The 24,423-nt window shown below is 46.8% G+C and overlaps 1 protein-coding gene across 3 annotated transcripts in view; it reads right to left on the minus strand.

Annotated features, from left to right (window-relative positions):
- Window positions 1-24,423, minus strand: part of SLCO3A1 (solute carrier organic anion transporter family member 3A1) — a 290,789-nt gene that overhangs the window by 25,060 nt on the left and 241,306 nt on the right. For all 3 annotated transcript variants that reach the window (XM_084756104.1, XM_084756103.1, XM_084756102.1), the window contains exons 6-8: window positions 17,668-17,866; window positions 15,476-15,614; window positions 1,894-2,069 (exon numbers count right to left, since the gene is read on the minus strand). In XM_084756104.1, the coding sequence (XP_084612230.1) occupies window positions 1,894-2,069; window positions 15,476-15,614; window positions 17,668-17,866 (514 nt within the window). The remainder of the gene's footprint in view (window positions 1-1,893; window positions 2,070-15,475; window positions 15,615-17,667; window positions 17,867-24,423) is intronic.

Below are 24,423 nucleotides of genomic sequence, written 5' to 3' on the forward strand. Positions count from 1 at the left end.
GTGACTGTTACAATACGGTTTCAGGAGAACTTCTAATAAGAAATAAACTGCTCATAACACGGCCACCATAAACCGATACGTGAAACCTGATGGGTTTTGTTCATATGCATATTATATATAATCACATTCCATGTATAGTTTTAAATTCAATGGCTCATTTCATAAACACTTCTTACATCCTTAAGGTTTCTCATTATTCCTTTGAACTGCAGTTCCATAATTTAACTCAGTATTTCAATTCAGGTGTCCCTGCCATTATAGTTAACGTCATAATAAAAAAAAAATCTGTCTGTATTGAGCTCTTTTTTCCTTGTATAGAGTTATTTTCTTGAGATAAATGGCCAGGAATGGGGTTAGGTTACTGCAGGGGCCTGAATATGTTTTTGGCTCTTGACTCACCCTGGCGTGTTGCATTTCTGAAAGGACTTATAGGCTTTTCAATGCCACAGGGGAAAAAAAAAACTGACTCAACTTGTTTGACCACAGCCTTCAAAAGCACTGGATATGAATTTGTCGAACTTCCTAAGTATAAGATGGCAACTTGCTATTGTAGCCTTAATGCCTCTGCACATCCATAAGCCACTGCTAACGATGATCTGGGCAACACAAGTGCTTCCTATAAATCTACTTTCAGGGCAGTTGCTAGCAAAGATGAGAAGATATGGTAGGGAGGGCTCAAGGAACAGGGAAGCTGGGTAAAGCAGCTGGTGTTCTGCAAGGAATCAAGGTGGTTCCAAGCATCCCATTTCTATCCCCAGCCCTTGAACTGCTTTGCTTATGCATCTAGAGAGGTGAGCCTTTCTATGGGACTCAGATGTAACTGGGATACAGGTCAGTGCTATTCCAGGGACCCCAGTGAAGCCAAGATAGCAATGGCAATACGAATGGTGAAACTTAATATTGTGCAATGATTCATCTTGAAGGCACTTCATCTACCTCCAAGCGGCTTGCCAGAGACAAGGGGCATGTGGGAGTCTCACTGCAGCCACTTACTCATACAAAAGTCATTGCTACCTGTGCGCCACAAGCCTCTTGGCATGGTTAACCTCTCATGTCTCTAGAGCGTTTGCACACATGACTTGAAGCGTCCAAACTATGGCAGAAGACAGGCAGGACCAGTGCTGCATCTATGTAAGAGATCCAGAATCAAGTCTGGGAGACTACGCTGTATCTAAGGGCATGCATATGGCTGGCTGACAGAAGGACAAGGCTTGGACATAATGACTTGGCTAATTTAGTGCCATTTGCGATTGTGTGTGTGTGTAGGTATAAGCATGTGTGTGGAGGTCAGAGGACAACCTACAATATTGTTCCATAGGAGCTTTCCACTTTCAGTTTTGAGGCAGGGTCGGTCTCCCTCCCCCACCCCCACCCCTCTCTCATTGGCCTAAAACTTCCCTGAGTAGGCTAGACTAACTGTCCTGCAAGCTTGCAGGGATCTGCCTCTTTCTGCCTCCCATCTCACTATCATGGTGATCATAAGCAAGCTCTATGTCCAGATTTTATATGGGTTATAGGCTATGAACTTGAGCCCTTGCTTGTCAGGCAGGTGCACCAACCAGGCCATACCCCAGGCCACTATTTTCATTTTATTTCACCAATAATGCCTCCCGACAAGATCAGTAGAGAATGCTTTTAAATAAAGTCACCCGAATAGTTATTCCTGGGAGGCTATGAAAGCGGCCTTCTACTACTGCCCTGTTGTGTTATGAAGTCCCAGCTGATGGAAGGCTTGTGATTGATTCCTCTTAGCCCAGAACAGCTATGTTCCTGGATGCAGCTCCATCTCGCCTTGCATAGGTCTGAGGCTCAGGAGCCCTGCAGGTGTGTGCCAGGTGAAAGGGAATAGGCCAGGCTGACTCTCACGTACTTGGGGCTCAGTGGACAGCTTACCTGATGAGGATGATGACAGAGGGTGTTTGGGCCATAGCCCCGATCAAGCTGCATACACACATCACACAGAGGAAGGTTAGGAAGGCCTCTTGGCACCCAGGACTGGGACATTTTCCTGGAACCACGGTGGCATTCTCAGAGGGGACGGTGGTGAGGCACGCACAGCCTGTGAGGTTCTGAAAGGGAAGGTTCAGGCATTTAAACTGGGGTGGGGGTGGGGGTCGGAGTGGGGGTGGGGGGGTAGGGTGGTGGTGGTGGTGGTGGTGGTGGTGGTGGTGTCTCTGGTTTCCACACCCAAGGCAATCCATCAGCTAAGCTGTCACAACCTAATTATACATTCTATGGCATTCCATTAATTGGGCCTGAATAAACGAGTTAGCTTTTTAAGGAGGCTGCAAAAACACATGCAAATGAAGTAATGTTTATGGGGAGGAGGGGTGGAGTTCCTGTCTCCTGTGTATTTCGTCTCCATTCTCAAGAATCCTTCAATAAGCTGCACTGTAGATAAATGTGTCCCCCCAATACAATTAGAGAGGAAATTGTGCTTCCACAATATGATAAAACATTGCCAAATTAACATCGCAATTACTTGCCAATTTGTCTTCCCTTTATGCAGTTATAATTACACCGAAGTGTATTAAAAGAAGTAAATCAGGTAACCCACATACTGTTGCTGGTTCAGTGCCTGGCATGGCACTCAGAACAAAGGACGCACGCTGTCATGCGTGAAGCCATTGTGCCTGGGAGACCCCGATGGGTGGAAGCTGACGGAAAACTTGTCCAGTGGCTGAGAAAGCAAAGGGAGCTAAGAGATCCCAGGCAGCTGACAATAGCTCACAGGGATCAGAACAAAAGCCTGATGGGATACATGTATTAATACATGATCAGAGAGGAGAAAGAAAAGCGGCTACATTCCACTTGATCTTCTGAGGGGCTCTGGAGCGGCAGCCCCTGCTCGCAAGCACGGTTTGCTCTCACACTCTCCTGCGAGCTGGCTAGCTTGCTCCAGGAATTTCTGATCGCAGAGGGAGGAGCAGGGGCTGGAGGAGGCTGTTCAGAGTGCCAAGCCAATTAAGGTTCGATAATAGTAGTGCAGAGGCCTTTAACGAATACAAAGCGAAAACAATCATAAATGATTCATTGCCTTCCTTTCCAGAGCTGATTGGCTTTCTGAGCGCATGCCCAGCAGGTAAACACTCCTGAGGGGTCAGGCAAACTCTCTATAAAGCCTGTGGTTCTCCTCTTCTGCCCTTCTCTCTCCACACTTGTTCCTCTCCTCTTCCTCTGCGCTATCCCTTTCTCTTACCACATACAGTACAGATATGGAGTATCTCGTCCCATAGGAGAATGCTTCATGGGCAGGGCTGCCCTGCATGGCTGTGTGGGGCAGATGGCATGTGTGCCCAAGGGTAGGCATCTGTGTAAATGGTCCTGTTACATACCTGGGTGTCTATGACAATTCGCAGGTGCTAAGGCCGGACACCCCTCCCACTCCCATCCAAACCCTATACCTGGAGACTTTACCTGGCTTTTCCACGACACCTAACATAGACACCACATCCCTTCATTCGGCCTCAAGCTGTGCGGCTCCTCTTCTCCTCCCATGGACCCTCTGAACCCTGACCTAAACCTGCCCTACAAGAGGATATGGGCACTGTAAGTCAAGAATGTCCCGGGACACTCTTGCTCAAGCACTTCCTTGTAGGATGCTTCAGGGTGGTAGACGAGACCCAGAAGACAGCTTCAGAACACACAAGGTGGCCAGATTAAGCAGGAAGCTGGACTTCTCTCCAGGTAAAGCTCACCATGCCATCGTACCCTCTGCCCAGAGAAGTGTGGATTGGCACAGCCACTGAGGTCACAGGCAAACTTCTCCAGCTGCTAACACCCAGTGCCCAGATCTCCTTATTGGCACTGCTCTCATGTCATTCTAACTGGCTTCTCTCTCCAGTTGTATGGATCAGAGCTCATGAAGTTCTACACTGGCACCCACATCCTTAGTCCATCATCCATTCTCCCCTCACAGTGGCTCTGCTTGCTCCCCATCTCCCATGGCTCCCTTTCTCCTGGCTACACCCTGGCCACCTTCCTTGGCATTGCCTCCCCTTTCACATGCTAATAGGCAGGAACAACTCAGGGCTATGGGCTGCTTTCTCACCCCATATTTCCCTATCTGTTCATGTCTCTCCTCTAGACCACATCCCCCTTGGATACTTGACATGTCCCTTCCTGATGCACAGGTACATTGAGTTGTCAAGCTGAACCTGTGGTGCCCGCTTGGCACATGTTCCCTTCTAAGGCTGGGAGCTGCTTGCAGAGGTCCCTCTCTAGCATGAAAGAAACACGGGGTGGTGTGGAAGCTAGAACTCACAGGAGATCAGAACTTACTACCCCCCCCCCAAAGTATGCAACTTTGGCACAAGGGCTATTTTGAGCTGATCATTTAAAGACATTTACAGACACAGGAGAAGCTGGGACAACAATAGACTTCACCAGTTTTTAAACAGAAATTTACAGTCAGTGGTTCCTTCATGTCCCAGGATAGTGGGCTTCAGGATACCATACAGATAGATGCCAACGTCTACAGATGCCTGCATCCCGGATAAAAATGGTGTGGTACCTATGTACCTCCTTCTGTATACATACAAACCATCTCTAGATGACTTTACATCTTATGCAGTGCGATATTGGGAACATAGCCATTTCACTGTATCGCTTAGGGAATATGACATAACAATTTCTGGACAGATTTAGTGCAGATGCAATCCCTCTGATGATCTGCAGGTCCCTGAAGCTGCAGGTATGGAAATTATGTGTGTGAGACCCGGTAGTATGAAGGAAATCTTGTACTTAATGAGACATGAAGTCTTGCTTTGTTGCTCAGACTGGCTTCAGGCCTTTGGGCTCCAATGATGATACTACAACCTTAGTTGCTGAGTAGCCAGGACTACTACAGGCACACACCACTGCCATGGTTCAAAATTTCCATCTGTAGAGGCATCGCCTTTCTGTACTAGGAAGAGGAGGCAATAGAGAAGGTACTAACCAACTTAGATCTAAATAATTAATCCTTTGCTAACCATACTTTCTCTGGTCATTTCCCCATCACCGGCCTTCCTCACTTAAGTCTGGATTCAGAGATGCTTCTGTGCGATTCACTCATTTTCCTGGGTAGCTCCCATGTAATCCAAGGCACGTGGTGTGAATACCCCTCTCTGTGCTTGTTAAGATGTCCTTTGTTAGAGGCATCCATCCCAGCTAGGAACCACAAAGGGCAGAGAGTCAATAACTTCCCCTCCCCTATGAGCTAAAGAGCTATCCATCTGACCTACCAGGGGCAGACTGTCTGATGCTCTAAGGCCTGTCTCTAGGCAAGGGGAACAGGCACAGGCAGGGAGCATAGCTAGGGCAGGGGAGGGGTAAATGCAGATCTGGCCAAGGATAAATGCAGATATTTGTGTCCTCTCTAAATTTGTATGCTCAAACCTAACCACCGAGAAGGGGATAAAGCCACTGCAGGGAGGTGATGAAGTGATGAGGGTAGAGCCCATAGGAATGGCTTAAAAAACCGAGAATCCAGAGAGGTACAGTATTTCTTTAGTTACATGAGGAGTCACAGACAAGATGCCATTTGGGAAGCAGGAAGTGGGCCCTCACTATGCAGAAACCTGCCAGTGTCTTGAGCTTGGACCTCCCAGCTTACAGAATTATAACAAGTTACTGTAGTTTATAAGCCCCTCTGTCTATGGCATGTGACTATAGCACCCTGAATGGAATGAGGGAGGCAGCCACAGGCTGTGTACAGAAACGGATGCTGGGAAGCAGCACAGGACCAGGGAGGATGCTCTCTTACTGGCATTCAAGATGCAAAGCTGGAAATGGATGGGATCCTTCCAAAGGGAGTTATACAAGAATCCACTGGGCCTAACTCATGTGAAAAATGTTCAGAAGGAGAAGAGGTAAGAAGCCCTGGTCATCAGAGTGAGAACAGATGGGTGTGCTTTCTCTGCTAGGTCCCGTTGTGGTAGTAAGAAAGTGTTTTAGTCCTAGTTCATTCGTGCCTTTCAATCTGGCTAGGGGGTGATCCCTCCTCTTCCCTCCCTCTCTTCCTCCACTTCTCCCCTCCAATCCCTCCCTGTGTCTTTCTTTCAAGTACCCTAGGCTAACCTCAAACTCACTAGGTAGTTTCCTCTTCCCAAGCACTGGATTGCAGGTGTAAGCTCTTTTGCCCAATGAGGGTTGGGATTTTACCCCTATTTCAAGGCAATGTCTTACACACCGTATGATTTTTCTGGGAAGGAATATAGTCCCTGTTGTCCCCAGAGAGTCGAATTCCCTGTCTGCTGTCACAAAGTGAGGGATCAGGATCTAGATTTCCTGTCATTAAAGCCTCCTGCCATCCCTCATGTGGATAATGAGAGGGCCCGACAAGCTTGTGGAACAAGATGACAGAAGGGAGCTGGCTTGCAAATTTCACAAGAACATACCTGGCAGATAGGCTTGCTCAGGCCCAAAGTGACAGATGAATAACACAAGCCAACTGTGGCTTGCAAGGACTGATGGCTATCTGAATATTTAACTGTTTCCGGTTTAATAGACTCTATCAGGTCAACATGATAGAAGCCCATACAGCTGTAAGAAAGTACTTTTCTTTTATATGTTGGAAAGAGGCCCAGGAAGAAACCCTTCGCTAAAAATCTAAAACATGGGAACAGAGTAGAGTCTTCTAGGCACACTGAAAATTCGTACAAATATGTGAAAATGGGAGATACAGAATGCTAAAAAATCCAAAATGCTTTGAGCTTTGACATGTCTCCCTGAGTCATGTTATTCACTTGACTTCACGGGACAAGCTACAACCAAAATATGGTAAGTGTGTGTGTGTGTGTGTGTGTGTGTGTGTGTGTGTGTGTATGCATGTGCATGCATTAGTCAGAGGGGAACATCTGGTATCCCGATCTACCACTCTGTGCTTTAATATCTTGAGATGAAGTCTCTTACGGGACCTAAGCCTAGCTGCTTTTGCAAGTGTGGCAGGTCAGTGAACGTCAGTGGTTCAGCTGTCTCTGTGTGCCATGGTGCTAGGGCTACAGGCATGTGCATTGCCTCACTGTGTCGATGTGTGCTCTGTGTGCCATGGTGCTAGGGCTACAGGCATGTGTATTGCCTCACTGTGATGATGTGTGCTCCGTGTGCCATGGTGCTAGGGCTATAGGCATGTGCATTGCTTCACTGTGTCGATGTGTGCTTTGTGTGCCATGGTGCTAGGGCTACAGGCATGTGCATTGCCTCACTGTGACAATGTGTGCTCTGTGTGCCATGGTGCTAGGGCTATAGGCATGTGCATTGCTTCACTGTGTCGATGTGTGCTCTGTGTGCCATGGTGCTAGGGCTACAGGTATGTGCATTGCCTCACTGTGACGATGTGTGCTCTGGGCATTCAAGTACAGGTCTCCATGCTTGTGTAGTCAATGCTTTTATCCATCGTGCCATCTCCCCAGCCCAGGAAGCATCTCTCTTGGTCAAATTTTACTACTACCTCATGATACATATGCAAATATTGTAACCTATTCAAGAACCCTAAACCCCAAATTACCATAAAGGAATTTTAGATAAGGGACACTCAACTGCATGTCTGCACCAATGACATCATGGTCTATTTATTGGCAGGCTGAGAAGTGGGTGAAGAGAGGACGAAGGGGGAGGGAAGAAGTCTCACGGCTGGTCTTTCTACATGCTGATTTTTAAACTTGTAAATGCATTATCTATTTTAAAAAATTAAAAACTCCATACTAGTAACAAACGAAAGAAACAATCAATGAATATGCATCAGCCCACGTCTCCAAGTTGCAACGTGGTTCTTCATACCACCACTGACTTCAACTGAGAAATGCTTCTATCACATGCACGGCAGGAACAAATAATCACAACAAAAGCTGGGAGACCATAAACGCAGAACAATTATTCCCTGGGTCTTGGATTTCTTTTTTTTAAGCAGATGAAGGAAATGGCAAGCAAGCTATTTTGACAGCTCATCCTACAAGAACAAGACACTCATCAGCCGTGTTTTACAAATCTTGGCAAATGAAGTTGCCTCTGTTTTGTTCCTCCCATCACTCAGAACTGATGGGTCATTTCTTATGAAGGGGACAGAAGAAACGGATCCCCAGGTTGACAGACTACTTTTGTCAGGGGGAGTGGTGTGGGAGGGATGATGTCATTGATGGCAAAGCCTTGCAGTAAAACCTGAGAGGCCAGCCTCGTCACTCGGAAGGCATCAAGACACTGGGAAGACGTGACTGTTCCCTAATTTCTGGTTCAGGAGGGAGGGATTTTTCCAGCGTGAGTGTGAATATAAGGCAAGCTCCCTCCTGATTCCTCCTGGGAGACTTTCATTAAAATAAAATTAATTTATTAAGTATTACTATTTTAAATAATAATGAGGTGGTACAGTGTCAAGTACAAAAAAAAAAAAGAAAAGAAAAGAAAAAGGAACAATAAGCAGCAGTGGAATGTGTTAGGGCTTCAGCGAGTCATGAAGGAATCAGGCACAGGAAGATGCTGTCATTCTCAGAGAAACGTCCCTGTCACTGGTCCTTTGCCTCTTCATTATTAGGACACCAGGAGCCAAACCTATGCTGGTGTTTCCAGGAAAGAGCTCATTCCTCATTATGAACAACCCAAGTGACCTCCCAGCAGAGACAGCTGAAAAACTGCAGGAATAAAGACACTGCCCCTCCTTTCCCTGCAAGGTCAGCAACTGAAAGATAATGGCCGGGAAGAAAAATGCCACAGCGAAGGCAAGACCCCTCCCCGTATCCCTGCACCCTTCCCATAGAGCACCGGCAGTAGGGATTGTCGCAACAGGGTGGACTTCCCTCCTCCTGGGGGCAGCCAAAGGGCTGCTCTTTGGGGAGCAGGGAGGTCCACCCTGGATCTACTACCACATGTGGGACATGGAGGACGACACTGGAACGGGAGGACGTGACTGTAGCTTCAAGTGAATCCAAGACCCTGTGTCTCTCCCTCTTGTATTCTGTCTCCAGATGTCAAATCATGCCATACCACTTTAAACATCTAAATGCATTTATTATTACTATTTAATATACATTATTATGTAGTGCCCAAGCCTTGTACAAGTTAAGAAAGTACCTTCTTATTGGTACACACCCCTAGTGTACCCCTGGGACATCTATGCAGGGGTGGCCTTCCAGGAGGCTTGCCCATTAGGCAAATGCCTGCAGCCTCAGGACAAAGGCCTGCCCGGGGATAAAAGCATAGGCCCTCCTTCTAGCTAGGCTCACATAGAGCTAATTTCTACCCTAGGGGTGTAACCTCAGAAGGCCACTAAGTGGTCTACTTAGCTACTTCCTTATATTATTTAAGTATATTTTTCTTTAACCTTTTAACATTGGAGTTTAAAAATACAGTTTTCCTTATTGAAAAGGCAATGTGCAACACATTTGGGACAATTCCAAAACACGCAAAAAATGTGAAAGATATTGACAAAAAACCCAAAACCACTATTTTAATTCCTAGTGGATACAAGAAACTGCTTAAAAATCCATCCAGCCTTTTCTTTGTGTTTGTATATGCACATTTATGTGTATATACAGGTCAACACTGACGGTCTCACTCAGTCACTCTCAACTTTCCTAATGGTTTTGAATCAGGGTCTCTCACTGAATCATTTTTTCCCCAAGATTTATTTATTGATTATGTACAAGGTGTTCTTGCCTGCATGTACACCTGCACACCAGAAGAGGATACCAGATCTCATTATAGATGGTTGTGAGCCACCATGCGGTTGCTAGGGATTGAACTCAGGGCCTTTGGAAGAGCAGCCAGTGCTCTTAACCTCTGAGCCATCTCTCCAGCCCCTATCACTGAATCTTAAGTTCACCAATTTGGCTCTTCACGGATCCTCCTGTCTCTGCTCTCACTTTTGTAATGCCCAAAATTAACCTTTAAGCCCCACCTGCACAGGAACCAGGTAACTTCCTGGGATCCTGGGAACTGTATTCTTGAAAAATACCAAGGCCTCATGGGAAAGTACAGTGGCCTATACTTTTGTCCTTATAAGCTCCCACAACAGGTGGCTTGAGGCCATTCTAAGGTGTGAGATTCCAGGAATGGTCCTGACCAAAGTCCATCTCTTGGTCAGTCTTTAATATTTAATAAAGCCTGCTTTAAATTTGGCTCAAAATGGTGGAGTCGGTTTTTCTGGCGACTCTCAGGATGAACAGCTTCCCTAGTACTGCAACTGTAGGCACACACTGCCATGCTCCACTGTTTACTTGGATTCTGGGATATCAAATTCGGATCCTCAGGCTTGTATGACTCAACTTCCTTCCCAGTGTCCAATTTTGTATTTTTAAAATGATTTATTTTGTGAGATTATAGCATAATTATGTCATTTCTCCCTTTCCTTTCTTCCTTCCAAGCCCTCTCATAAATCTCTCCTTGCTCTCCTTCAAATGTATGGCCTCTTTTTTTCATTAATTTATGCTACTTAAATATGTTTATGATTAATTTTTATTTATTATGTATTTATTAAATAATTTACATTTTGATCATGTTTTCCCCTCCCCTAACTCTGTCCAGAAACTTGCCAACTGCCTACCCACTCCATTTTATGCTCTTTTTTCTCTCTCTTTCAAACAAACCCACCTCAAATAACGCCCCCCGAAAGTGAGAATCAGAACTAAGCAATAAGACAAAAAAATGCCATGTATATTTGTTTTTTTTTTTTTTCTTTGCTTTTCTTTACTGGAAGATTTTTCTTTCATGGCCTCTTATTTTCTGGTGTGTTCTTTCTACTTAGCTGAACTGTAAAGCTGGACTGAGTATTGCTCTTTGGTACTTTCTTGTACAACCTCCTAGAAAACACCATAGTGGATTTTAAGGAAAACACAGACCCTGGGCCTCATTCATCTCCATAATGCCCAGCACGGGGGCCTGAGCTATAGCGGCAGGCATCACAGCTGATAAAAACTGTAGTCGGGCTCTATTTGAGTGTTCTCAAGGTCTTTCTGAGAAGCCCTGGCTGGGAGGAGCATGGACGGTTAAATCAGTGTTTGGATCTGGACTATGCTAAAGGAGAGGCTTTCCCAGTTTAAGTCTGTGGCGCCAGACAGAGCAATACACAGGAGTAAAAGTGTCTAAGCCACGAGGACGGCCATTGGTGAGGACTGTGGCTCCACAGCGAACAATGAAAAAATAGCAAGCCGCATCTTGGCTGCGGAACACCCGTTGGCTGTATTCTACTGCCCTCACAGAGGCCCAAACTACACCCATATATAAAACCTCCAAGCTAAAAGCTCAGTTTAATCTGGCCCAGGCCACCAGAAATGTATCCTTAGGGTGCGCATGCCTCATTAGCATGCATCAGCTGCTTGGGCTGCACAGGCATCAGGGCACTTCCGGCATGTGAGGAAGATGGGGGCATCTAGCAGCTCAGAGGCTGGAGGTCTCACAACATGCCTCATCCCTTGCAGGGATGTAGTGTCCCCAAGGACCCCTGGCCACTTCTGAGGACATCTATGGTGGTCAGATTAACTTGGAGGCTCAAGAATGTGGCTTAACATCCCATGGTGCACAGGACAGCTCCTAGGGAGCAAGAATTGTCTACCTCAAAATATCTGCAAGGCCAAGATGGAGAAACAGCCTATTAAACACAGTGGTTTCTGACCCTGGTCATGTACTAAGAATGCCTGAGAGGTTAAAAGTCACATGCCAAAAATAAGGAAGGAAGAATCTCTGAGTAGGGAGAGACTCAGACCCTCTAATGTAAAAAGTTCCCACGGATTCTAAAATGTAGCTGCATTGAGGCCTCCAAGGTGGAATCACCAATTCCCAGCATGCCCCACGAGAAATGTCGTATGGCTTGGTGGGTGTAGATCAGCCATCTGTGGTTTTTAAACTACAAACTGCTGAGCTCGGCTTGCTGACTTTTAACCTATCGGTGGCTAATACAAGCTGTTTCCCCACCTCAAATCAATTATTCAGGCCATCAGAGAGGGACATCACTTCCAGCGTACATACATGCTTTCTGCTTGAATAAGTACTTCTGAAAGTGAAAGGCATGCAAACACCTGAGCAATGTATTCACACCAAAGGAGCCTGATAAAATTAACTTCATCTTTTTGTCATCCCTCCTCACCACGGGCAATGACAAGATTTAGAAATGCAACAGCCAATGTGGGCTAGGAAGTTCCAGTGTTATCACTTGAGAAGTGAAAGGAAAATTAAAAACAAACAAACAAAAAAACCCCAAAGAAGACAATAAAGATAAGGACAGCTGATGCTTACCGGGCTTCACTAGCATCTCAATGATCTGATTGGTTGACTTGTATATATACACATACAATCAGATCATTGAGATGTACACACACACACACACACACACACACACACACACACACACACACACACACACACACACAGTGAGACCTGAATAAGGATAAAGGTGCAACTTTAAATTAGAACCATCCTGTCTACGTGGTTGCCAGCTGCTGCCCAGGAGTGTTACCCTCTGCAGTCACCAGCTTTAGCATCCAGGGACATTTACGAAGTCTGGGCCTTTACCCAGAGCTCTATCTGGCACTGAGGGGGCAAAGGTCTACAACACACCATCCTGGTGAGGGACAGAGATGCCTAAGTAAATGAGCTACTAGAAGAGATAGGCTTTGAACCTTGCCAGGTGAGAATAGGAGTGGTGGAGGTTGGAAGGACATGCACTTTGTCTTGAAATAGTGCTGAGATAGAAGACAGCTCTATAGGAGCAAGGAAAGGGCAAAGAGAGGGTGAGCCCTGGTGGGTAGGCAAGACAGGACTCACATACACAGCAAAGGAGAGCTCGGCTGTCGGGAGAGTTTCCCTAGGAAATGGGAAGAGATAGGAGATTAAGGCTGGAGAGGAGGCTAGGGCAGACATGAAGGCTAAGTGTATTGAGACTGGGCTGTGTGCAGGAGGATAGTTTCATGTAGGTAGGCATCTTGAAAATGGGCGGCAGAATGCAGAGGAAGGTTCTGGGTTTGGCTCAGATAGCCTCAGAATTTTACCACATTCTACTGTGGGATCTTGGTACGCTAACGCGGGCTTGCATGGAATAGTACAGGCAGGGATATAGATAGCAGCAGAACGGCCAAGGAAACTCACAGGGAAGGGCTGAGCCCACACTGGGACAGCCTGCTCTCTAGGGAAGGAAACAAGCCATGGAAATAGGAATGGCAGGGGCCTGCAAGTGGGGAAGAGTTGTACAGAGTATCTAGAGACCAGAAGGAAGGAGAGCTAGAGAGCGAGAGAGGGAGAGAGAGAGGGGGGGGAGGGAGGAAGGGAGGGAGGGAGGAAGAGAGAGAGAGAGAGAGAGAGAGAGAGAGAGAGAGAGAGAGAGAGAGAGAGAGAGAGAGAAGGGAGATGGGAGGGGGAAGACAGTCCCACACCAGGAATAGAAGCCTTTGTTTGGCATGTCTTCAAAATACTGCCGCGGAGATTTTAAAGACTCAAATTGCCTTTTGCTCACTTTTGGACGTCAGCCGGAGATTCCTTTTGACTCAAGGCCAAGCTGTCACACTGTACAAGCAAAACAGGGAAGACCCATTACCTGGCCAGAACCAGGCTCTCAGCCTGAAGCTCCTATAAGGGCTACAACAGCTTTTTTTTTTTTTTAAAGGCTGAACTACTCCAAGAGCCCCATTTAGGATGAACAGGACTCTATCTCCAAGTCCTTTCTGTGACAGCGGGGGAGCCAGGGACACCCAGACAATTGCCTCAGTGGGGGGAGGAATGCAATCCAATAAGCATCCCAGTAGGCACGTTACAGACTGGAGAACAGGTGTCTGAGGAATGACTATTGTGGCCTGGAGTCAGCCCTCACCTGCTGTCCTACCATGACATCCCATAGCTCTTCAGCTTCAGCAGCCCCAAGTGCACACACAGGCTCAGAGAGGCTGTTACTCAACACATCTCTGATGCATCCAAGATCAGAGGAAATCCAGGCTCTTCAGGTTTGGGTCAGTGCGCCCCTTAGAATAAAGGCCTGTTTGGTCTCAGGACACGGCTACTCTGAGTCACTTAAGTTTTCATCACAGCACAATGGCTGAGGCGAACTGTTAACAGAACTGTCTGAATATTGAAATGTCAATGAGGTTGTTCTTATGAGAAATAATAGCTTGTGTTTCTATCTGAACCACTCTCCGGGTCCCAACCCCCTTTTAATATTTACTTCCACTCACATAAAGAAATTGCTTTATCATCTAGTTTATAAAATCGGGTCCTCCCAGCCCCCAATCGGCAGTGATTTATTTTCCTTATAGAAGATGTTAATAACTGGCCAGGAATCTAAATCTTAAAAGCAAGCAAAAATGAAATCTTTGAAAATGAAAACAAATGATTCATTTTTTTCTTTCTTTCTTTCAGGGAACTGCTGCTCTTTAAGATGCAGGAGGCAAGGCAGAGAGGAAATAAATGGGTGAATTACTTCCCTGAAAGCAGCCCCCATGGCAATTATCTTTTCCTTCCCATCAGTGCATTGTATGAGAAATTATGAAGTACTTCTGGGGGCAATCGTCTCCCTAGTGCAAGATACCCAAAGATGAAAGACAGACACTTTTACAAGATTGCTACAGTCAAAGAGACAAATACAGCCAGCAATGAACAGGTGCCCAGAGACTCAAAGGCAAGAACTCCCAAAGGGAGAAATAAGGGATCATTTCAGAGTAGCAGGCATTGGAAAGGGGAATGGAAGGGTCAATAGGAGGTATCCAACTGAGGAGAAAAGAGCAGAAAGAAAACTGTAGAGAGAAGGCGGAACAGCCATCTGGAGGGAAAGAAGACAGCTGGAGATGTGAGTTGAAGACAGCTGGAGAGAGATGTGAGTTGAAGACGTGTGAACTGGGATCAGTGCCTTTCAGGAAGACTAGCAAGGTGATTACAGCACAGGTCTGAACAAGAGAAGGGGCATGTGCTGGAGCAGTGGCAATGTGGTACACGAAAAGGAACCTGGGAGGTGGGAGCAACAGGGCTGCGTAGCAGGTCACGTGGCACCAGATGTTCACCTAGAGAACGTGAAGAAGAAAGGCTGGCGGCCAACTTAAAATTTCAAGTTAAGGAGAAGAGAAAAGAACATAAAAGCATGGTAGGAAGAGAGAAGGGGTGGTGGCCATTTAATTGGGAAGGAAGAGGCCAAGAGAGCTGAGCAGGGATGAGGCCGGGCTACAGTCAGCCTCAGGCCGTTCCCATCTTTTTCATTTCTACAGAATCCTGTGGTGGGCAGCTCACTACGGTACACAGCCTTATTCCCTGCCACCTTTTGTGAGTACCTCGTTCGTTCCACAGCCATTTCTCCCGCTGCACATACATAGTTCCCTTTAATTTTTACTGTCAGCTCCTCCATGAAGTGTCCTAGGAGCCCATTTGACTCAGCAAAGGACTAAGGAACTGTCTTGGCCTGTTACCTTCCAGATGTAGCCACAGCGAGGCTACAAGAGGAGACTGCCCACCCTGGCCCTTGACTGGACTGTGAGCAGCTGTGGTTGCCTGGGTCCTACCCTCACCCCTGCATCCCAAGGTTTACAATTACCGTGCTATTGCAGCCGGCGAAGCAGGCTGACAGGTAGGTGATGCCATCGGCCCCACACACTGGAGTGAAGGAATCGGTCTGGCATTCACAGTTGTTGTTGCACTGAGAGTAGGGGTCAAGGGCCGAGCCATGTGCTGAGCTGGAAAAGAAAGGGTTACGGTGACTCATTAGAAGCAGGGCCATCAGCCGGGCGTGGTGGTGCACGCCTTTAATCCCAGCACTCGGGAGGCAGGGGCAGGCGGATCGCTGTGAGTTCGAGGCCAGCCTGGTCTACAAAGTGAGTCCAGGACAGCCAAGGCTACACAGAGAAACCCTGTCTCAAAAAACCAAAAAAAAAAAAAAAAAAAAAAAAAAAAGAAGCAGGGCCATCGTGGTGGGACATCACTTTGATGTGATGGGCTTCATGGTGCCCTTGTTCAGCGTGCTTACTTAGCAGGCCTCTTCTATTCTTCCCATCTTATCCCTGGCTGACCTGCAAGCACCTGTCCAGGGATACTGCCCAGAGCCCAGACTTCACCCCATGAAGCAGTGCTGGGTTGGGGACCTGGCTGTATGGCCTTCTGGCTTCCCTCAAAGTGAGGAAGAAGATTCTTTTTGCATTTTGTAACCATGCGCCCTTTAAGCTGAAGGTGGCTGGGGCTCAGCTTAGGGTTATTACTCCCAGGACACTTTTCTAGATGGCTGGGAAGGCCCCCTATCCCCAATTACTCCTGCACTACTGGACACCCTGCCCTCTGCGATTTGTTTTTCCCTCTCCTGCATACAGGATGCCCAGCCTGGCTTCAAGCCTCTGATTGGTTCAGTATCTGAAGACATATCATGAATGCCAGCTAGCTAAGGTGTTTGCCTCTGCACTACAAAGACACAGTTACCAAGAACACACTGGCTAGAGACACCCAGAGGGAGGAGCCTAGTCTGCAGCCACCAGAAGAAGGAAGTGACTTCAGCAGATCCGTTTCCTGCTCTAACCTAAGGCTTGGAGTACTTCCTGATTGGTGACATGGGGACACCTGGCTGTTTCTGTCACGCTCTGTTGAAGGGATTCTTTGTAACACGTTGTTCTCGGTATAATCCTACACACTTTATCCAAAGGGAAATTTGTCCCAACGTTTGTTCCGCCAACGAGTGTTGAGAATAAGTTAGAGCTGGGCAGTGTGACCATAGGCTTTGAACTTTATTTATTTTTCATTTTTCACAGCATAACGTCACAGTAGCGGGGCCCTGCACATGTGCTTCTAATCACTGCAGTTTACTGTTGTGAGCTGAGCAGTCCACAGCAAGGGCTGCTGTTCAGAGCCAAGAACAAGCTGAAGGGTATTCTGTGTGTGAGGAACTGGGGGCCGCCTGGAGGGCGCCTGAGTCTGTGAGAAGCTGCCACTGCTGTGACTTCTGCTCACTCTCTAGGGATGGCAGATGAGTCCAGTTCTACCCAATCTCCGGGCTTTCTTGCATCCCAGCAGCCCGCCTGGAGGAGGAGACTGGCTGTGTAACCTTCAGTGTAGCCACAGTGTGTATGTCTAGGCTACACGCCACAGCTCAGGGTGGTCTCAAGAGTCCCGTGAGGAAAGTAGACATTGGGACGTAGAGATGATAAATCCCATAATTTATATGAAGGGCAATGGCTATGGAGACTGTGGTCCATAGTCTGGGATAATAACCAGGGCATAAGAGAAGAGATCCCATAGCAACCGGCTGGTTCCTGCTCCTCCTGCCTTCCCTCGTCACTTGCTTCTATTGCTTCCTTCCCCTACCACTTAAACACGCTCACCATGGACCACGACCTGGTAATGACTACGTGGGCTTGATGGAAGCTTCTGACTCATGTAGTTGGAATTATTGAAATCGAGTCTGCCTTTTATTTTAAACTGAATTTTGAAATAAAGTTTGTTTTTATTTTCCATCTTCACATGGAAAGCGCAGGTGGACTGGAAAATGAACGACTGCTCTATTCCGGGGTTCTCCTGCAGCAGAGGAGAACAGCTCGGCACCCAGAGGACAGGCTGACTCTTCCAACTGCAAGTAGGATGCTAAGGCCTTTTGGTCTCCTCTTCCTCTCTGGATCACCAGAGACCGAGATGGCTCTATCTGCCTGTGGTGGAGTCTAGGTGGCCCTGTGCAGGGCTGAGTAAGCTCTTCAGATCCACAGTGAAGGTGTCCCTGGGCAGGGTCAAGGTAAGAGTTTAGGTACTTACTTGTTTCCATAGCGAACAGTGACCCCAGCCACAGGGCCTGTGTCACAGCCCAGGAAGAGGAAGGAGACATAGCAGGCTGTGGATACCAGGTTGACCAGCATGGCCATCCGTATGGCCCCCAGAGCAGACAGGCTCAGCTTCTTCACCAAAAGGCCACCCAGGAAGATGCCCAGGCAGGCACAGGGGATTGCTGTCATCCCTGAAAGAGCAGAGCAGTGGGATGTGATTTAAGTGGAAGAGGGGCTGGTGGGCCTCAATGGTTCCTGTGACTTCACGTGACTCTACAGTCTTCACATGGGGTCTTATTTCTGTCCTCAGGGAATTTCCAGATAACAAAGGGAGGCAGATTTGGAAAAAGGCAGTTACTGTGAGCCAAATTACACATTTGGACCTGGTGCCATCTAAGAGGATGTATGTAAGTACTAATGTGGATCCAACCAAGACATGAATCCAGAAAGTGAGGGACCAAGGAGTGAAATCCAGGAGATTAAATATTAGGGAGCAATGATATGGTCTCTGCATTAGGATTTCTTTCTTTTCTATTTGTGTGTGTGTGTGTGTGTGTGTGTGTGTGTGTGTGTGTGTGTGTGTGTGTGTTTTGGTGTTATTCTGTAGACCAGGCTACTTGGCAATCCCTCTACCTCAATTATTCAAGTGTTGGGATTCAAGGCGTATCCCACCAAGTTCAACTTGTCTGTTAACTGTGTATGTGTGAATATGTTCAGATGCATGTGCACATACATGCCTGTGTTATGCAGAAGCCAGAGGATAACTGTGGGCATCATTTTTCAGAGACCTGGTTTTGAGACACCATCTCTCTTTGGCTTGTTTGTTGTTTTATTTGGGCTCTGTGTGTGGAACCCAGATCCTTAAGCACCTTGTCACGTGACTATCTCTGTGCATTTCTGCAGTGACTGGGGACGTCAGATCATCTGAAGAGTTCAGTAGGTAAAGCAACAGCTGTGCAAGCATGGCGACTAGGGTTCAGATCCCTAGAAGCCACATATATGCCAAGCAGGCTTGGCGGGTCGCCTGGGTCTCAGCACCCCAGAGGAAGAGATGGGATCCTGGGGGCAAGCCATACTAGGTAGACTAGGAAAACTAGCAAAGCTCCAAGCTCAGCAAGAGACTCTGCCTCAAAAGATGAAGTGGAGAGCAACTGAGGTGAACCCTGACACTGACACCATGCTTATACACACAGGCCCACATACTTCAGCTGCAGACAGATACACATTTATATAATATGAATGCACATGCACTCCTGCCCCACACTTTCAGACATATGAAAGCTTAACTCATGTGAACACATATGCAACACACACACACACACACACACACACACACACACACACACACACACACACTATCTGAGAATTTTCTCTTCCTTTTCTAATGCTGTAAGTTTCCTGGTAGGTTCCAAGGCTCTTTAACCCAAAGGTTGCAGGGCTCACGAGTCCGTGGAAGACCTACTTAGACAGTTCTGCTACGCCTCAGGAAGCAGTGTCAATCAAATCACTATGTTATGCAGCACTTGGTGAACAACTTGGTGAGTATACAGAGCCCCCCTCTCTCTTACACACAGAGATATCTTCAAGACAGCAGGCCTGAAACCTGTTCCCCAGGATTCCCAGGGACCCAGGGTGTTGTCCGAGAACCAAAGGACTTCACTGTTCCAGTCTCTGTTCGCTGCGGCTCTGTTCTGATTCATTTCATCTACGGCTGGCTTTAAATTACTGAGTGTCGTTTATCCTCCCGGTAGATTATGCATGGCTAATTTTCCAGTCTGGGCAGCCTCCTCCCTGCCAATCAAGCAACCCCCAGGTCAATCGACTACATCAACCAGCTGGTATGTGCTGAGGGAATGCAAATTAATTTTTGATATTAGGGTAAGAAAATATAATTTGGAAGGCTTAGCTTGCCAAGACACTACCCTGACTATGGTTAAAACAGTCATGGACCTGTGTGTCACTGGCCACTCCAGACATCTGGGCTTAGTTTCCAGCCTTTGGTATGAATGTGGACACCATGACCTTGTACTGTGGGTTTCCATCCCGAGGCCATGTCACTGGCCACTCCCAATACCCAGTTTTCCATCGAAAAGTCTAGATACCCAAGGTGCTGTAGTCTTTGCGTATGCAATGGTTCTACTCCTAGGATGCTTTTGTCTGTCTTTCCTTGGCTGATCTTCCTCTCTTCCAGGAGTCTTCCTCACCCCCACCCACATGGAAAGGGGACTTAAGATAAATCAGTGGATAAAACACCTGCAGTGTATACACGGGCAAGGACCAGAGTTGGGATTTTAGATGCCAGGTAATAGCTGGGCAGGTGGTGCGCCCCCTATAATCGCACACTTGGGAGGAAAGACAAGATACTCATGGCAAGTTGTCTAGCTAGACTAGCTGGAATCGAGGAGCTCCAGGTTCTGTAACAGCATCATGTTATCCCCTGTTTCCATGGCTCTCTCTGCCCATTCGGTCCAGCCCACAGCACCCTGCACCGGATAGCATCCAGGCACCCGTTTTAGAATGAATGAATCTGTGAGCAGACTGGCTCTGTGTGAATAAGCCTTGGTGACAACATCCCCACTCCCAGAGAAAATCCTGGGCTTTGTTTCATTTTCTAGTTGAGACAGTGGGGGTGTCACCTGGCAGATGATGGTAACCATGGCAACAACGGGATTTTTTTTTCAGCACCTTTTCTCCCAGTCACTATTAGCTTCCCCTTCCTTTCCTCCCTGATGTGTGTACATGTCCTTAATACCCCTGGCCGTTGTCAGAACTTCTCAGGACCAAAGCGTCATCCTCATTAGACTAACATATGCAGATTGAGCCCTTTTAATCTGTGCTCATAAATCAATGTCACCAGCCTCTGGATGGTCTACACTCTTCTCTGAGCTCTGACCTATCTGTTGATGACTCTGTGGGTGGCCCATAGCCTTGGATGCACAGATTGGGATAACTGCATGCACACCATCTTCTAGGAGTGCAGGGGCCATTCTGAGAGCATCTCCCAACATTAGCCTCCCCTACTTCACCCTGCCAGCTCCTCCTGCAGTGAGCTCTCCTGAGTACACACTGACTGGATCTATGCCATGGGCTAGACATAGGGACAAGGGATGCTTGCTGCCTGCCTGCCTGCCCACGAAGAAGCCCCACTCGCCTTTTCCTTCCTACCTTGTTAAGCACTCTAACAAGCAGGAATCACTGGGAAACAAACAGATGCTAGGCAGTAGAATTGTTTTTCTGACCTTCTGCCCTGGAGACTATTGATTTGTTTGTCGATTAAAAAAAACTTAGGCACTTCTTCTAAAATAGGACCTGGCCCTGAAGAAGCAACTGTGCAAGAACAATGGAAACGGAAGATGCAGCAGAAGAGAAACCAGGAGGTGGGAGATAAACCCTGGGGTGCTGGAGGTCCAAGCCCCAGATCTTAGCGACAACAAAGACTATAGCTTCTATTACAGAGAGGCATTTTTTTTTCCTCCTCTGTCCTACAGATGTTAAAAAGCTAATTGCATTTTACTAATCCTTACCAAAAAGTGCGTGGCAAGAATGACTAGTGGAAAAAACAAAACAAAACATTTTCTAGGCAGAGGAAATTGTGGCATGCTATATGATGGTCGGGATGTAAGCTGAGACGCTCTATCCTGTGGGACACACCCAGACCACCCTGGTGATGTTTCCAAGATGCAGACACCCCCATGACCAGCACTCAAATCAAGTTTAGACGAATTCCAGATGCTCGGTGCTTTGGAAGTGCATGAACTTGGCACTTTCCTAAGAGGCAGGAATAAGGGCACACATCTGGAATCCCAGAGCTGGGTTGTAGGGAGACAGGAAGAGCCAAGTAGCATCCTGGCCAGAGGTTCAGTGTGACAGAGACTCTGCATCAAAAACTAAGGTGGAGAGGGACTAAAGAAGCAGCTGTCTACCTGCTGTTAACCTCTGGCCTCCACATGCACGTATGTGATGTATATCTGTATATACATGCACAACACACACACACACACACACACACACACCCCTACACAGGCACATATGCATACACACACACACACACACACACACACACACACACACACCCCTACATAGGCATGCATGCATGCACAACACACACACCCCTCTACACAGGCATGCATGCACAACACACACACACACCCCTACACAGGCATGCATGCATGCACAAAACACACACACACACACACACACACACATACACACACAGAGGCATGCATGCATGCATGCACACACATAAACACTTGCAGCTGTGGAGGAGGTTCTTGGGTACCTCTCCATAGTTGTAACCTTCAAGGACAACTGTGGCTCTGGCTTCTTTTTCCTTAATTGGCAATTCATATTTTTTTTTAAAAAAGTTCTATAAATATATTCTCTCTGTGTGTGAAATCTTTCAACTCAGATCTATTCACATGGAAGCCTGTGTGAGAATTCGTCCTTTCTTGAGCCCTGTGGTATAGAATGAACAGTCTATAGTTTATTTACCCATTCTGCTGTAGACAGACATTTGGGTTAGTTCCAGTTTGAGATAATTATGCATAAAGCTGCTCTGAACGTTGTTATGTATGCATATGTAAATGAGTGGACCTAAACACTCGATTCTGTTGGATAAGTGCCCAGAAACGGAACTGATGGATTGTAGCACAGGCATACGCTGAGCTTTAATGGGTGCCGCAAAACCTGCCCAAAGCAGAGGCTCCCCTGTGCAGTCCCACTGCAGAGTGGGTTCCAGTTGCTCCTCAGCCTCCCCAGCACTTAGTGCTATCATCTGGTCAGTGAGTCACAGCGCCCCCTTGAGTGAGTCATAGCGCCCCCTTGAGGATTCAATGTGCATTTCCCTCATCCCTCGTGCAGGCCAGTACCCTTTGCTTTTATTGGCCATTTTGTGAAGCAAAGGTATATGTCTATTTCTGTTTGCTTCTGTGTGCGTGCGTGCGTGTGTGTGTGTGTGTGTGTGTGTGTGTGTGTGTGTGTGTGTGTGTGTATGTGTGTGTGCGCGCGCGTGCACAGCTGTACATGGATATGTGGAGGCTGAAGTCAGGTGCCTTTATCTATGGATCCTCACTTCATTTAAAATTATGTCATTTTATGTATATGACCATTTTGCCTGTATGTATGCTTGTGCACCGTGTGTATACGCCTGATGTCCACAGGCCAGAAGAAATCACTGAATCACATGAAATGAGAGTTTTTGGCAGTTTTGAGCTACCACATGGGCAGTGGGAATTTATTCTGGGTCCTCTGAGAGACCAGCCAATGCTCTTGCCTATGGAGTCATCTCTTAAGCTGCTCCACACTATTTTTTGAGACGGAGTAGCTCACTGAATTCAGAGTTTACCAATTGTCTAGACTGGGTGGCTAGTGAACTCTGGAGGGCTGTCTCCTCTTCCTCAAGACATGTACACTGCCTTGGCAGGCTTTTAAGTAGGTGCTCACAATTTTATGCTCGTGCAGCAGGGACTTTACCAATCAAACCATTTTGTTTTTATTTTTATTGTGTCTTATTTATCATTTATTTATTATTCATTATCCATTATTATTTATTATTATTATTTTAAATAATAACACATTTTTATTGAAATATTATTTATTATTTTAAGTATGCATGCTTTGCCTGAATACATATGTGTGCATTATGTGCACCCCAGGTGTCTGGAGGTTAGAAAAGGGTGATATATTCCTCTGAATTTGAGTCATGGATGGCTACGAGCCACCATATGGGTACTAAGCATCAAACCCAGGTCCTCTGCAGAAGCAGCAAGTGCTGTTAACTGCAGAGCCATCACTCCAGCCCCACCCCAGGAGATATTAGCAGGTAAGATAAGAACACAACACCCTCCTATTCTTTCCAGAAAATATGATTCCCTCTTGACAAGGAAGATGAAGCCTAGGGGTTGGAGGCCTCTCTGCCACCTGGCCATGCATTGCACCCAGCAACCCTAATCGCATGGCCCTCCTCTGCCCTTTCAGAGGGACAGCTGCGCTCTCATCAAGGGCTGTCCCCTCAGGTTCCCTCTCGTTTCTGCAACTCCCTTCTGTTTCACTGCTTAGAAATCGAATTCTGTCTTTAGTGCCCTAAAATTCTATACTATTAACTAAGCCCTCTACTGAATGCAGCACATCATCAGTTATACTCCATTTCTAGAAAGTTTAAATCAGAACTCATCATGGTGGACTCTTCCGTCCTCCTCAACTGTTGTTTTGTTCTCACCACTGCAGTCAACTTCTGAGATGGTCAACTCAACTAATGCACCCTGTTGGTCATACGAAGAGTGAAAAATAAATTCCTTTTACATCAAAAGCAGTCTAAGATACACTGTGTGGACACATTGTTCACCCTGCCTCAGCAATGCTGCTTTTCATGGGGGCAGATTGGTTTTCTTAGCTCAACTTAAAACGATTAGAAATAGATGCCTGGTGAGAAGAACTATAAAGCCTTGCCTCACCTTGGAAAAATTCTGTGATCCATTAGTTATGCCTGCCATGGGCAAGGGCATCAGCATGGGCATATCTTCTTAACTTTATTTTTAAAATATTATTCCATATGTATATAGGGGGAGTACTTCATTGTATTTTGGGATCAGAGGACAACTTTGTGAGGCTGGCTGTCTTCTTCCACATCCATGTGAGTTCCAGGGATTGAGTTAAGTTATGAGGCATGTGCAGCAAATGCTTTACCTACTGAACCATCTCCCTGGCACATGAATATATCTTCTAAGTCTGTGTTTGTGAAGTGTGGGTT

The sequence above is a fragment of the Acomys minous genome (genome assembly GCF_964271855.1).
Source record: "Acomys minous genome assembly, chromosome: 2".
NCBI lineage: Eukaryota > Metazoa > Chordata > Mammalia > Rodentia > Muridae > Acomys > Acomys minous.